General features: G+C 47.8%; 1 protein-coding gene across 2 annotated transcripts in view; it reads right to left on the reverse strand.

Moving 5' to 3' along the window:
- The window catches only part of PRRX1 (paired related homeobox 1), a 78005-nt gene extending 65122 nt beyond the window's left edge, over positions 1-12883 (reverse strand). Inside the window, exon 1 of one of the 2 annotated variants that reach the window (XM_020874138.2) lies at positions 11422-12882. In XM_020874138.2, the coding sequence (XP_020729797.1) occupies positions 11422-11662 (241 nt within the window). In that variant the 5' untranslated portion in view covers positions 11663-12882. Of the gene's footprint in view, positions 1-11421 lie in introns of both variants that reach the window. The other variant, XM_020874139.2, reaches the window with a different exon arrangement.
- Positions 12884-13509: the final 626 nt, after the last annotated feature.

Here is a 13509-nt window from a genome sequence, read left to right on the forward strand (position 1 = left end):
TACTCTCCCCGTTCCCCCTTTCTCATGAGAAGGAAGAAGGTGACTTATTTAGCTCTAATAATTTTTAAATTTTGTTCCATATGATGTTATATCACTTGCTAATACTTACCCTAAAGAAAATATTTGCACTCATCAGGCAAATGTTTCAACATAAACTTGCCTGGGAATGATTTTTACAGAGACTTCATAATAACAATTTATATTTTCTCTGCAATTATCACTTTAAGTAAGGGCTGGGGGACTGCCGACTTTCATATCTGGATAAATGCATTATCTTTGATTTTGCTAAGTGCTTCTTGCTCTGTCAAAACACACTACCGTGTGCTGGAATAGGTCATTATCCAACTTGATCATCATTCTGCAAGGTACAGAAAAATACCCTTTTCCTCCTTTTTCTACAAAAACATGTATGAGTCTCAAAACAGTTAATAAAAGAAAGTTAAGATCCAGGGATCTACAATAATAGAAAATTTTCAGTCCCTTAAGATATTTTCTCTGCAATTTGCTTTGTGGCACTTTTCCTCACTAAATCATGTAAAAAACGAATTTTTTTGAGCAGTAGCTCTCCAACTGTGGTCTCGGAATGTCCTTTAGGTATTATGCAGGCTTTTCCAATTTCTAAAGGAGACATGTGCTCATGTCTAGGGAAGGTTCCCAGCTAGAACAAGCAGAAAAGAAAAAGAAACTGTTTACTCAGAAAGTCTTTACTGCTGGAAATGTACCCACTGGAACTTGAGAACGCTGGGAAATAACTGTGATGTCACAGCTCTCATCATCTTTGGAGAGCTTTTGTTTGTTGTTTGTGTGTTTGCTTAACTTTTTTGGTGAGAGCAAGTGGGTTCAGTGTGTGTGTGTTTTCTTAATTTGGGAGAAACACAATCTTTGAATTTTTTTTTTTTTAAATTGGCCATCAAGAATGTTAACACAAGCTTTGTGCAAAAGATAAAAGAAATACTTTTACTATTAAACTGTTACCTGTGTCTGCCTCAGGGTGGTGAAATATAAGTGGCTTGACTTTCCCGCTAAAACTTTTTAATGTAAAATAATACATTTTCTAAAATGAGCCTGTATTGCACTTAGGTATTACTCATATTTTAAAAACTACTTGCACTAAAGATTTCATAAACAGAAGAACCACTCAATGCTTCCAATTGAGTGGAAGCAATTATCTATTGCACCCCCCAATTATCTATTTGATTTATTTGCATACTGCAACTGTGGAATAAATCTTTTCCCCTCCTAAAAAAAGTCTGTAATCTTAAGAAACTTCTCAAAGTAAATTAACAATCATAAAATATTTAGAAAAGAATTAAGCTTTATTTGTACAGGAACTGATTATTTCTACAGTAAGCACTAAAAAAAAGGGATTTGCTTGGTCTGGAAGAGGCAGTCAAAGGTGTTGCAAGTAGATCATGGAAGCAGAATCTTGAAAGGTAACATTGGTGGGTTTGGACAAAAAAGGCACAGAGCCGGGACATTTCAGACCAGAAGTCAAAGAATCAGAAAAGAGACTAGAGCACACGTACTAGTCTAACTAGCATACTAGAGAGGAATGATTCAAATCTGCATGTGTGTGTGTGAATGAGCAGATTGCTGGGGCAGAGATAAAAATATAAATTGTAAAGAGTGATTTTTAAAAAAAGAACAGGTCAAAAATTTGGTCTTGAGTTAGAAAAGAATGAAAAGCAACGGTGAATTCTAAAGAAGTGGAGAGCCATGATTTTTTAAAATATACATATGCTTGTAAAAAATGCACTAACATTCACTCATTCATTCAGCCAATATTCTTTGACAGTCTATTATATCCACTCTCTGTCATCATCTACATGGAGGAGGACAAGAATGGATGCAGGGAGACCTAATAAGTTAGGAAGCTGGCTTAGACAGCAAGTGAGGTATCTTAGAGATTTTTAAAGGAGATGAATTCAAATGACTTGAGAAGAGAAATTTGTCGGCATTTACAGTAGGATTGAACAGAGGCTTGAAGGAAGGAGTAAAGGATGAGTCCGAAGTTTCTGAGTATTGCAACCACATGTTTTGATACAGGAAAATAGGAAAAGCAATGAGAGGATAAGATTGGGAAAAGGAGCTCACTGGTGCCATGTTTTGGCTGCTTTGAGGTTGAAGCATTTTGTGCTGTTTAATGGAAATGTCTAGGTAGCTACATACACAGATCTGCAGCTCCAAAGGAGGCCTTGAAGATATATCCTGGGAGTCATGTGTATATAGATGGTTACTAAAATGGTGAGCCTAGAGGAGATCTCTGGAAAAGGAAATGGCAACCCACTCCAGTATTCTTGTCTGGAAAATGCCATGAACAGAGGAGCCTGGTGGGCTACAGTCCATGGGGTTGCAGAGAGTCAGACACAACTGAGCAACTAAGCATGCAACACAGAGATCTCTAAACTCTTGAAAGGGTTTAGAGTGGGAAGAGGAGGGGAGTGGCCCTAGGACTTACACCAGGTTGGCAAGGGGATCCTCTAAACTTGGGGAGCTCATTCTATCACTTAATAAACATTTACTGAGCACAGGCAAGGGTTTGTCACCTGTCCCAGTGGTATATGACTGCTATAATCCAGTATTTAGGGAAGCAGCACAGGTAGAAAATTGAAAGAAAAGTCACGATGTACATAATTATTTAGTGTCACTTTCCAGTCTGGATTAATGGTGATGTGTGTCAGTGCCCAGTTATAAAGATTTAGATCCAATGCCTATTTCCATTGGAATGTTCAACTTCACATATTTATGAGCTACTTGTAAAAGAAACAGACTAGTAACCAGTTCCCCAAACCTCAATCCCAAAGAAGTCTCTAACTAGGCCATTATAAAATGAATTGTTAGAGAGGACAAATACGAGAAAATGCCTGGTACATTATTGGTCAAAAGTCCTCACCTTTTCTAAGGATTCTAGATTTAAGAGGCTTCTGGATCCCTGGGTTGGAAAGATCCCCTGGAGAAGGGCAAGGCAACCCACTCCAGTATTCTTGCCTGGAGAATTCCATGGACAGAGAAGCCTGGTGGGCTACAACCCATGGAGTCACAAAGAGTCGGACACGACTGAAGTGACTTAGCATGTGGCCTCTAGGCACCAATTTTCTCTGCAGCACACAGGTTGTGCATAGCCAGTTGGGGTACAGGGAATGAATTCAAAGAAAAGGATGGTGGATAAGCTCAGGAGGGCAGGACACTCACCAGGCCCAAGCCAAGTCTACTAAACCCTTTGAAGATCAGCGTGACTTGGCGTGGATAAGTACAATGGAAACGAGAAAACGTGATTCTCTGTATATATCCAAAGTGCTGGTTAGGCCCTTCACTTTGCCCATAGTCAAGCTGATTGAACTTAGCATATTCTGGCTCAAATTTTTATTGAGTTGGGCCCCTTGGCCTTTAAGTTGTATATCTCAATTGTCTTTGAAAAGATTTGGCCTCCCCACATGTATTCAGAACACTGGAAGAGCACCCATCTGTTTTTATGCTTATTTGTAACTACACCACCTTCCAGCCCTATGCGGTCCTTTAAAACATAATGACATGGCTGATGGTGAGAAACTAAGTGAATGAGGTGAATGTTCTTACTCTCAGACAAACGTTTGTGGGAAAGCAATTTCCCTTCCAGTTCTGGCCTCATGATTCTGTTTCTAGTGAACACCCAAGCTCAAGATTATCTTGGAAAGTATGTATTAACCACTATGGATGCTAAGCAGACAAAATATTCATTCTGCCACTTTGTTTTTCCCAGCATTGACTTGTCCTATTGACCCTCCAAGGTCAATGAGTGAGAAATAAACCAAGAGAGAAGTAGAAAAATCCCAAGACTTGCTAAGAGTGTATCCTCATCTTTCCTGTAAGTCTCTTGAAACTCTTGCCCCCAAAGGAAGGATCAGTGGAGGCCAGGAGTCAGATTCAGGGGTTGGAAATGCCCAAGTTGCATGCACACACAAGACAGTGGAGGCAGCTACTGTTCTTCCTTGAGGGGAAAGGGAACTCTAAGGTGGCCAAAGTTCTGCTTTGGACTCCAGGTACTATGAGGGTTTCTGTGGCCATTTTGCAGCGTCTCACTGATACATCTAGCTCCCTATCTCTCAAATCTGCCCCTCTTGCTTTAAATACTTGGAGTTCATCTACAAAAAGTCTCACCCACCTCCACAGGGACAAACCTTCTTCCCCATAGGGCCCAGGCATCAGTCCAATCACCCACTTACCCAGGGTCATCTAGTCCCACTCTCCTCCAGCCTCTTCCTGCTAACCCTGGAATCCTCACCATTTTCACCGCAAAGAAGTGGAAGGCACAACGCCTACCATCTAGCTCCATGTTTCCGTTAAAACGCACGCGGAGCATACAGTTAAGCAGTCCCTGGAGTGACCGCACACAACTGATATCTCCCATCTCTCGCTACTTGTGTAGAGGGGTCTTCCACTATGTCTCTCTCTCCTGCTGCCACCCAAGAGTTTTTGAAGGCCGGGGTCAGTTCCAACCTGGACCTGGCAGGAATGCGCCCCCTTTCGGCGAGAGAAAGCAAGGGAAGGAGCTTCTAGGAAGGCTCGAGAGTCCAATCTCGCTGAGAGCTGAGCCCCAGCGCCCTTGGAATTGGATGGACAAGGGCTGAGGTGGGGTGCGGCGGGGGATTGCATCTTTGTCCCGGCCGGCAGAGATGGAGAAGTTTAAAATCTAAAATACTATGGCTCTATTTATCTTCGCTGATTTACTGAATTAATTTTCCCTCACTCTTTGCTTCTTCCGCCGCATCTCCTGCAACCCACCCGGCAGAGAGTCAGAGTCTGCAGTTCTGGCCAGTGCAATCGCCATTCCCGCATGAAAGTTTCATTACAGTGTCTTATACGCCTGTTAAGAACATTTCTAATCGCTTGCAAATAACTCCATGAAAGTAGACAAAATAGGAACCAGAGAATCTGTCCCTGTCTTTTCTCATAACTCGGGTCCTAGGGATTCAAATTAATACACATTTTTTCAAACGTATTTTTCCTTTGGAGCTGAGTCTGGGGGAAACCAATAATGACAAAAAGGAGGTCCAAAGTTCTTAAGAATTAGAGCTCCCTCATTACGGTGGTGCAGCAAAGCGGCTGGGCCATCCAGTGTCCCAAGGACCCAAAGACAGCATTCTGGTCCCAACTCAGACCTACAAAAATTTCTGCACTTGAGAGCTTCGGGGAACAGCGGAATCCTTCATTCTGCTTGTCCTCAGACTCGTCTGAGAAGTCACTTATGTTTGTGATTGATTTGTTCTGACATGTTTTCTTTATTTTCTTTCATAAAATTTCCCTAACCCACCACCACTTGTGCCTTTGTTCCCCTTCCCCTCCCCTAAAGTGGCTATTGTCCCTATAATCGGCTTCCCAAATATTTTTTCATCAAGAAAAGTGGTTCCAGGACAAGGGAAATGTAGTAATTTTTTTCTTTCTTTTGGTCTTAAACCTAAAGTTGATAGGCCATAATTCTCTGTACGTCTGCTTCCTTCAGGCTGCCTCACTAAATTAGACAAATGGCCACGCCAAAAATCTAGTAATATTCAGACCACGGTGGGGACTCCTTGCTCAAAAATTTTCATATGTGAAAATCAAACCCTCTGACCCCTAAACACCGATGACTGTCCCCCAGACATCTCAGCCTTGTGTCTCCGCATTTATTGATTTTATAACAAACAGCATTCAGAGAAAAGGAAGTCGTGGTGGTTTGTTGATACTATTATTTACTGTTTGAGATGGTTGGTTTTTAACTGAGTGTTTTTAACCTGCTCATCAAACTATTTGATTTTACAAGAATCCAAAATCTTGTGTATAAATAATAATGCTGTTAACATGTGCATCTTCTTTGAATTTTTGAAAAGTTAGGGGGTACCAAACCTATGGGACTGGCGCTCGCCCCATCTTAAATTAAAACCCCAATTAGAAAGAAAAAAAAAACCCGTCCAATCAGATTACAATCGTGCGCAATCAGAGGTAGTTCTGTAAATGTTTGGACACCAAGTGGCAACTGGGAATTGGACTTTTACCGAAATTTTTCCTGTATATGTCGGGATCCCTAGCTCGGAGGAATGCTCCGAGGATCCTGTTGGTTGAATTTACAAATCGCTTTTATGGAGGATGTTGAACCTCCGTTTTTGTTCCTCGGAAGGATTTTTACCTCTCCCCCCCACACCCGGCCCTGCAAAGCTCTTCCACCCTCTGTAAAGAAAAATATGAGCACAATGCAAGCCTTATCTCCTTTTCTACAAATCCACTCCCCCATTCCTAAAAATTGTACTTCTTAGGGCTTTTACTGACCCATCTCTACTAAAGGGTAAAAAATAAATACATATTCTAAGAGTCATTGAAAGTGCGCACCGCCGGGAACCGTAGGCACACGAGGTTCGCACGCACAGGCGCGCACACATTTGCAACTTCTTGTACCCGAGGCCCTGGCTCGGGCAAAGGACTGAGGTTCTCCAGGAGCTAGAGGTCTGCTTAGACAGTTTGCCGTGCCCAAGAGAGGGAGCAGGTAAACAAGATAGGGGAGAGGAACTGTAAAAGAAACACATCTTTTAAAGGAAAAATCAAATTGGTCTAGAGATCCTCATCGTTGAATATATATATAGATGTTATTTAAAAGTGAAAAAATGTAATGTTCCCGGAGGTGGCTACTGGCCAGAGCAACGTTCAAAATTCGTATCTGAGGGGATCTGAGCCGGTGAAGTAGGAACATAATTTTGGCTCTGAAATTGCTGAGGTTTTTTTCGCAAGGGGCGGGAAGGAGGGTGACTCTTGTTGATTTGGAGATGATTTATTTACACGTGCCGTAAAATCTAAAATGACGCCCCTGGGAAGACGAAGGAACTGCAGGGACCCGGGTGACCTGTTGCTGCCGCCGAAAGCCCTGGTTCTGAACTGAGCTTGCCGGGAGGGGTTAAGGTCGCCAAGCAAAAAAGCAGGGTTGCTTGACGCCCAAGGTGAGAGAAAGGTGCTCCAGAGTCTCGCCAGTGCCTCCTCGGTGAAATGTACGGTGGAGCCAGTGACTCACTGACTTCTAAAATTGGGGGATCTGGAGCCTCGGGGAGTATTGGCAGCCGGGGCCTCGGATTTTAGAGGCCCACCTCCCCGACGCTTCAGACTCCAGGCGCCCTTCGCTCCAAAGCGGGAGGAAGTCACTAGACTGTCAGTTTCTTCGAAATATTGAGGCCATTCAGCCCCTCGCCCCTGCATGTAAGATAAACAGGATTCACCACATCTTTTCTGGACTTGACATTCGACCCTGGGGACTTTGCGACCTCCCTTGATCCTGGATTTCACTGCCTCCTCTAAAGAGAAAAAAAAAAAAAAACATTTCCAGGCTACGCTTAAAACGGCGTATTTCGTTGAATCCCCTTGAATCGAGATCATTGAGGCCCAAATTCAGAGTGGCGGCACCGGCTCCAGGTCCCCGGGGTGCTGCCACAGAAGAGGGTGTCATAGGTGTTGCAAATACAGACTCCAGAGGGGACCGAAGTTCCGAAGTGAATTCCAGCAGGGAAGCGCCCGGCGCTCTCCAGGGCGTTTCCCTGGCCTTGAAGAGCCGGCAGAAACGGGCCCCCGGGAGTGCGGCAGGCGGGTTGGGCGGGTGATTCCTTCGCGCCGCGTTTACACCTCTGCTTTTGTGACAAATCGATTTCCCCGCGCCGCTGTTCCGTATTTGCCTCGCACAGCGGCCCGGGGCCCAGCTGCTCCCGGGGCACGCTTAGCACCGCCTTGTGAATGCGTGCGTGTGCGCGCGCGTGTCTAATTGACTTTCCGTCTACCTTTTTATGACTACATGTGTTTCCAACAAAAGGTCTTATTAGGACAATCTGGTTTCACTAATTTAGAGGTTGGGAACGTGGAAGGCAGGAGCTTTTTAAAGAGTTTGCAGAAGTTCAGATTAAGAAATGACAGCGGGATGCACCGTCCTCCTAGGGGTAGGTCTGCCTATTTTTATGCCCTGTTCCTCTTTCCTCTCCCTGACCTCTCCTGTTGTACCGCCGACCCACCCTTCACACGCCACACTCCCCCATTAGCCACTGGATTTCTAACGGTGTTAAAGAACCGTTTCTTTAATCACTGAAAGTGTTTGAACCCTGGAGTTTGAGAAATTTACTAGGTTGGGAATATCAGTAAGAGGAGAAAGAAATCCTTCAACAGAGAGGAAAGTGGAATGGGTAAAAAGGGGGGAAACAGACTTGTGGTGTGGCCTGCGGGAGGTCAGTGGGAAGCCTTCACTTTGAACAGTGCTTGGCTCCTCTTTGCTAAGATGGGTCCATCTTAGTAATTGGAAAATCTGCAAAATTAATAATCTAACATTGCAAGTGTAAATAGAGTCTGTTTTACTTATTTGAGTTGACTAGAAACTGTAAGGAGGATGTGTTTCTACATAGCTCTGAGAAGAAAAGATGTTCCCCATCTCTCCAAGGGAGATTATGGTTTCTCACTTGAGTAGACACACAGCACGCTGCAAAAAGAGCCAGGATCTTGGTGCCATCCTCTGTCCCTTGCAGCTGGTAGCCTAGCTCTTGCCCTCTGCCTGGAGACTCTTCTCTTCTCTGATTCACAGTCTGAGCCTCACTGTCCATGGCAAACTGAAGGCCTAGTAGCGCTCCAGTCCTGACTTCTGGGTAGCTGTGACAGCTTCCTTGGCATATCCTGGTTGGGGCCCAAGACTAAGGACAAAGGTCCTCCTGAACACTTGGTACCACTCAACTTACCAGACCCTCTTATTCTCACCCCAGAGATGGGGAAGGAGGTTGAGGAAACATGCCTTCTAAAAGTAACTACCCATTTGTTAGAAGGATGGGCCCTGGTCATCTCCAGAAAGCAAGGCCTATGTCATGTGTGTGTGTGTGTGTGTGTGTGTGTGTGTGCGCGCGCGCGCGCGCGTGTGTGTGTGTGTGCGTGTGTGTGTGTGCGTGTGTGTGGAGGGGCGGGGGTTGGGTGTGTGTGTTATTTTGGCTACTTCCTCAGCCCCAGGTGTCCATATCCCCATCACCTGGAACTGCATTCTGTGGCCTCCTGCTGGAACTGTTTGTCTACACTCTTCTCCAAGCATGCTTTACCCCAGAATCTGTTTCCTTTTCAGGGTCGCTCCTTACTCCTAGAAACTCTGTGATGTACTCAAGTATCAAGCGGGCAGGTTCCCACAGGTCTCATCCCTTTCCCTCAGGACAGACCGTCCCCAGCTCCTCCTGCTGCCCTTTGCCTGTCCCCTGGTGAACTAGCGCCCCACAGTCGCCACGTGCTCAGCGCAGCCTCAGGCCTGGGTCTAGAAGAAGCCATCCCTGAGGAGTCGCCTCCCCATGCCAGCCTGCAGCCTCACCTCAGATTAGGGGTGCTTCCCAGCTGGTCTCCTCAACCCGGCCTTGCTGGGTACCCACTAGGAGGCCACCGTGAACCCAAACTCCCCTCTCTTTGCATCCACATAAAGTCAAAAGACGGGAACGACCGTCATCCCTCCAGTTCCGGCCTGTGTGGACCCTGGGCTTGCTCTGGCCACCTACCCTGGGCCTGCTTTACACAGCCCTCTGCTTGCTCTTGGGGCAAAGCAACCCTGGCTGGTCTCCCTCAATGTACCCTGATTTTCTATGCTGCTGTTTCTTCGTGACCTTGATTTCTGTTGTGGCTCCAGCCTTCTCTGAATAATGGTAAATGCTGTGTGATTAATAATTAGCCGTGGAGCTGAGTGATAGGCACATGAAAATTCAGAATACTATTCTCCCTACTCTTTGCTTCCCTGATAGCTCAGTTGGTAAATTCCCTAGTAAACTGTTTAAATATTATTTCACAGTGCATTTTCTTGAACTACAAGTGCCTACACCACCTATTAACTCACTCCCTGCCTGTGCCGCCAGCGAACAGCTCCCCAGAAGGCACCAATAACCTCAACAAGGACACCTCTGCACCCAGCTGTTATCCAGGACTTGGGGACACTGGGTCTTCATTCCTGTTTTTCCCTAGTGTCTGGCCAGGTCGGATCCCCCATCACCCTCTGCCCATGCCCACAGTAGGGTGGATGGGCCCTAGTTTGCTTCTGGCTAAAATACTTTGAGGGAAGCCCAGGCCTGGACCAGGGATGCAGGGCGACGGGCAGGCGGCCTGCGGTAGGGATGGGCTCTCCCTGCGGCCTGTTTCAGCGCGGCTCTCCCACCACTTTGCACAGGACTTGCTTCCAGCTGTTTCTAAATCTCCTTTGCTTTGCTATGTTGTTTTCCAAGAGTCTGACCTTGGCACTGTTATTTGAAAATCATAGATTGCCAGTGGGTTCCCTGATTCCACAGCCTCTGAGTTCCAAGACGAAAGAGCAGTCAGCAGATAATGGCATGGAAAGGGATTAGCCTCATTCAAAAACTTCCAGCCAAGTTCTGACTCTTGCAACCTTGAGGAGGAAATATCCAACCCCATTTCACCTGGGATCAGCCAGTTGACAGGTCTGTTATAGACTCCTCCAGGACGTATGGATATACCTGAAGTCACGTTTTATAAGGCATAGCTAGTAACAAGGCCAGAGTTCCTTGGGGATGCGATAGCAATCAAGGAGAGTGCCAAAAGGAGACTCTACATGGACTTTTCTGGAAATCTTAGGGCTATTAGGCAGAGTTCTTCCAATGTAACACCGGGCTTGGCATTGGAGCCCGGGCCTCCGCCGCGCATCTCTCCTGTGTGGGACCATGCGGGGCCGCGGCTCGGGTTTCACCACTAAAGGACCCTCCCTTTGCTTCGTCTGAGTTTTCCGTGTCATTCAGGCCTTTCATTCTACCGGGGTTCTTAAACCCTTAGGCAGGTGTCGAATACATTCCTGGACAGAGAGCGGATCCGGCGTTCGAGCCGGGCGCTCCAGGGCCGCCCCTCTGGCACCTCCGGCCTTCGGAGCCCGCGCGCGCTGCGCCGCCGAAGCAGCGCGGGTCTAGCTTACTTTACGTGGTGCCCTCCGCCGTTCCGGTCCCTTCCGCCCTCCGACCCGCTTTCGCCACCCAGGAGAAGCCCTCCGGACCCGACTCAGCATCCTTAACCCGATGTCTTCTCAAACAGGGCGGGCTCCCCGAGTTTGCACCGATCTGGGACGCTTTTCCTGCCCAGCCCTTTCGGCCGGCAGGCGGGAAGAGCCGCCAGCCGCGCTCGTCCGGGACGGAGAGGCAGCGCAGCCGGCTTCTGCGAGAGTCGGCGGCGGGCAGTGTCCCTGACCCCAGCCGGGGCCGCGGAGCCTCCCTCAGGCGTCCGCCCGGGCTCGTTCCTCCGCAGAGCCCTCTTCCCTGCGGCTGTGATCAGCCCTTCCTTTGGCCACGGCCACCAACCTCTCCTCGTTCCTGACTTTGTCCCTCCGGCCCCCGGCGAGCTCCAGCCGCCCAGCCCGGACGCCCCCGCCCCCGATCCGGGATACACACACACACACACACCCAGCCCGCGGGCACGCGCCCCCTCACTCACTGTCCTGTTGCGGGGTGTCGCTGCCGCTGGTGAGTCCCGGCGACTCCAGTAGGCTCCGGCCCGCCTCGCCCACGCTCTCGTCCGCCTGCGCCGCCACCATGTCCCCCGCTTCCTCCAGGTCTAGCAGGTGACTGACGGAGAAGTTCTTTTTCGCCTGCAGGGTGTCGAGGTTGCCCGGGCTGTCCAAGCGGCCGCCCAGCGCCGGTTGCCGCTCCAGAACGTGCCCGTAGCTGGAGGTCATGGTCTTCCCCTCCGATCCCACCCACCCCCCTTTCCCGCTCGAATCAACACCAAACGCTGTGGGCGCGAGGGGGGAGAGGAGCCGAGTGGGGCAGAGAGAGGGGGGGAGTGGAGAGAGAGAGGGAGAGAGAGAGAGAAGGAGGGGAAGAACAACAACAAAAAAAAAGTGGAAAGAGGGCGGGGGACCCCCTTCTGTAAGAGCAGAGAGTTCTGCACCAGCAGCTTTCGACAGCCTCGGTTGCTTTCCTGAGGCCAAGTCCGGCGCGGTCCAAAGAGATAATCCACACCAAAAAAATAAAATGAAAAGTCACCCTATGTTCAAGTCAGGAGAGAGAGAGAGAAAAAAAAAATCCCTTCCAGCTCTCCAAAAGCGTCCACACGCACGCACTAAAAATAATAATAAGGGGGAGAAAGGAAAGGAGAGGCCAGCAGGGCGGGGGAGTTAGGCAAACAGAAGAAGAGAGAAGAAGGGGTGGGAGAGAAGAATCAAAGTGGGTTGTTTTTTTTTTTTTTTAGGTTAAAAAAGTTATTCCCAGGCAAGAGTTCAAGCACCAACAGAAGAAGGCTTGTTCCAGCTTTAAAACATCTTCAAGAAAAACGTGTTCCCCCTCTCTGCACTCCTGTGGATTCTCAGGAGTGACTAAAGTTTCAGGAGGAGAGGGTGATGTCTTGCAGATGTATTGGAGAGCAGGAGTCTCACTTTACTTTTCGTAAGGAGGGGGGAAAAAAAGCGGGGGGCTCCAAGAGTCCGAAGGAGGGTGGTGGTGGGTTTCCCCCGTTCCCTTCGCTCTCTCCCCCTCTTCTCGCTGAGCTCCCTTTTCCTTCTCAGTTGGATCAAGAAGCTCTCTGGCACTTCAAAAGGCACAAACTGGCATGCAGAGGAGGCTTTGTAGGGAATACAAGAAAATTGGAGACCCCTGGGAGGGCAGATCTCGACTTAATAGGAGCCTGTAATTACGTGGCAAAGCCTTTGTGCGGTGCCTGACGGTTTACAGACCCCCTTTCTCCATCACAATCTCCTTCTTCCTCCTTTCCCTCGGACCAGAAAACAGTCTGATTAAGAAAACCCCCTTTGCCAACTTCTGAGCAAGAGAGAAAGAGAGAGGGAGGGAGCGAGAGAGGGAGAGAGGGAGGAGGGGGAGAAGAGGGAGGGAAAAGAAAGGAAGAGAGCCCCTTTGGATTTTTAAAGTAAAGGTCTAATTATCATTCCCCTGCAATAGTATCACGGGGAGAAAAGACAAACTGAAACCCACAGTCACTTCAAACGGGCTGATTATTTTGCTTCGGCATTAACTCCTCCAGATTTAAGATCCTGTTGGAAAATCTCATTTGCATGTTTTGATAACAGCTGCGGGGAAATTTGTTGGAAAAAATCCACAACTGTCTCAATCAAATTTTCTTCTCTCTCTGCCTTTTTTTTTTTTAACAACATTTCCTGCTGTTCTAACAATTTGGGGGTGGTGGGGGTGGAAGGAGCGCCTTAGAGCAAGGGAGAGGGCAAGGAGATCAAGGCTACATTCGGTTCTGCAGAGACAGTCTATTAAATAATGTGATAAAATGACAAGAGCGATCATAATGGAAGGCTCTTCCACGCTTCTTCGGTGGACTAGAGGCAGGTTGGGGCAGATCTAGAAGGCGCTGAATCGATTCGAGTCTCTCCGCGCGGCTAGGAATCCCAGGGCCAGGCAGTAGGAAATTTACATATTTATTTAGCCGGAAGAAAGGACTCTAGGAGTTTGTCATAATTGCTCCCCTTCCCCCAACCCTGGCCAATTTCGTAACCTCTTTGGTGCGGCCAAGGTCGCTTCCCCAGGCTACGATGCTAAGCCGAGAGGGTCGCGCTGCCCA

This window comes from Odocoileus virginianus, chromosome 11, assembly GCF_023699985.2.
Source record: "Odocoileus virginianus isolate 20LAN1187 ecotype Illinois chromosome 11, Ovbor_1.2, whole genome shotgun sequence".
Taxonomy (NCBI): Eukaryota; Metazoa; Chordata; class Mammalia; order Artiodactyla; family Cervidae; genus Odocoileus; species Odocoileus virginianus.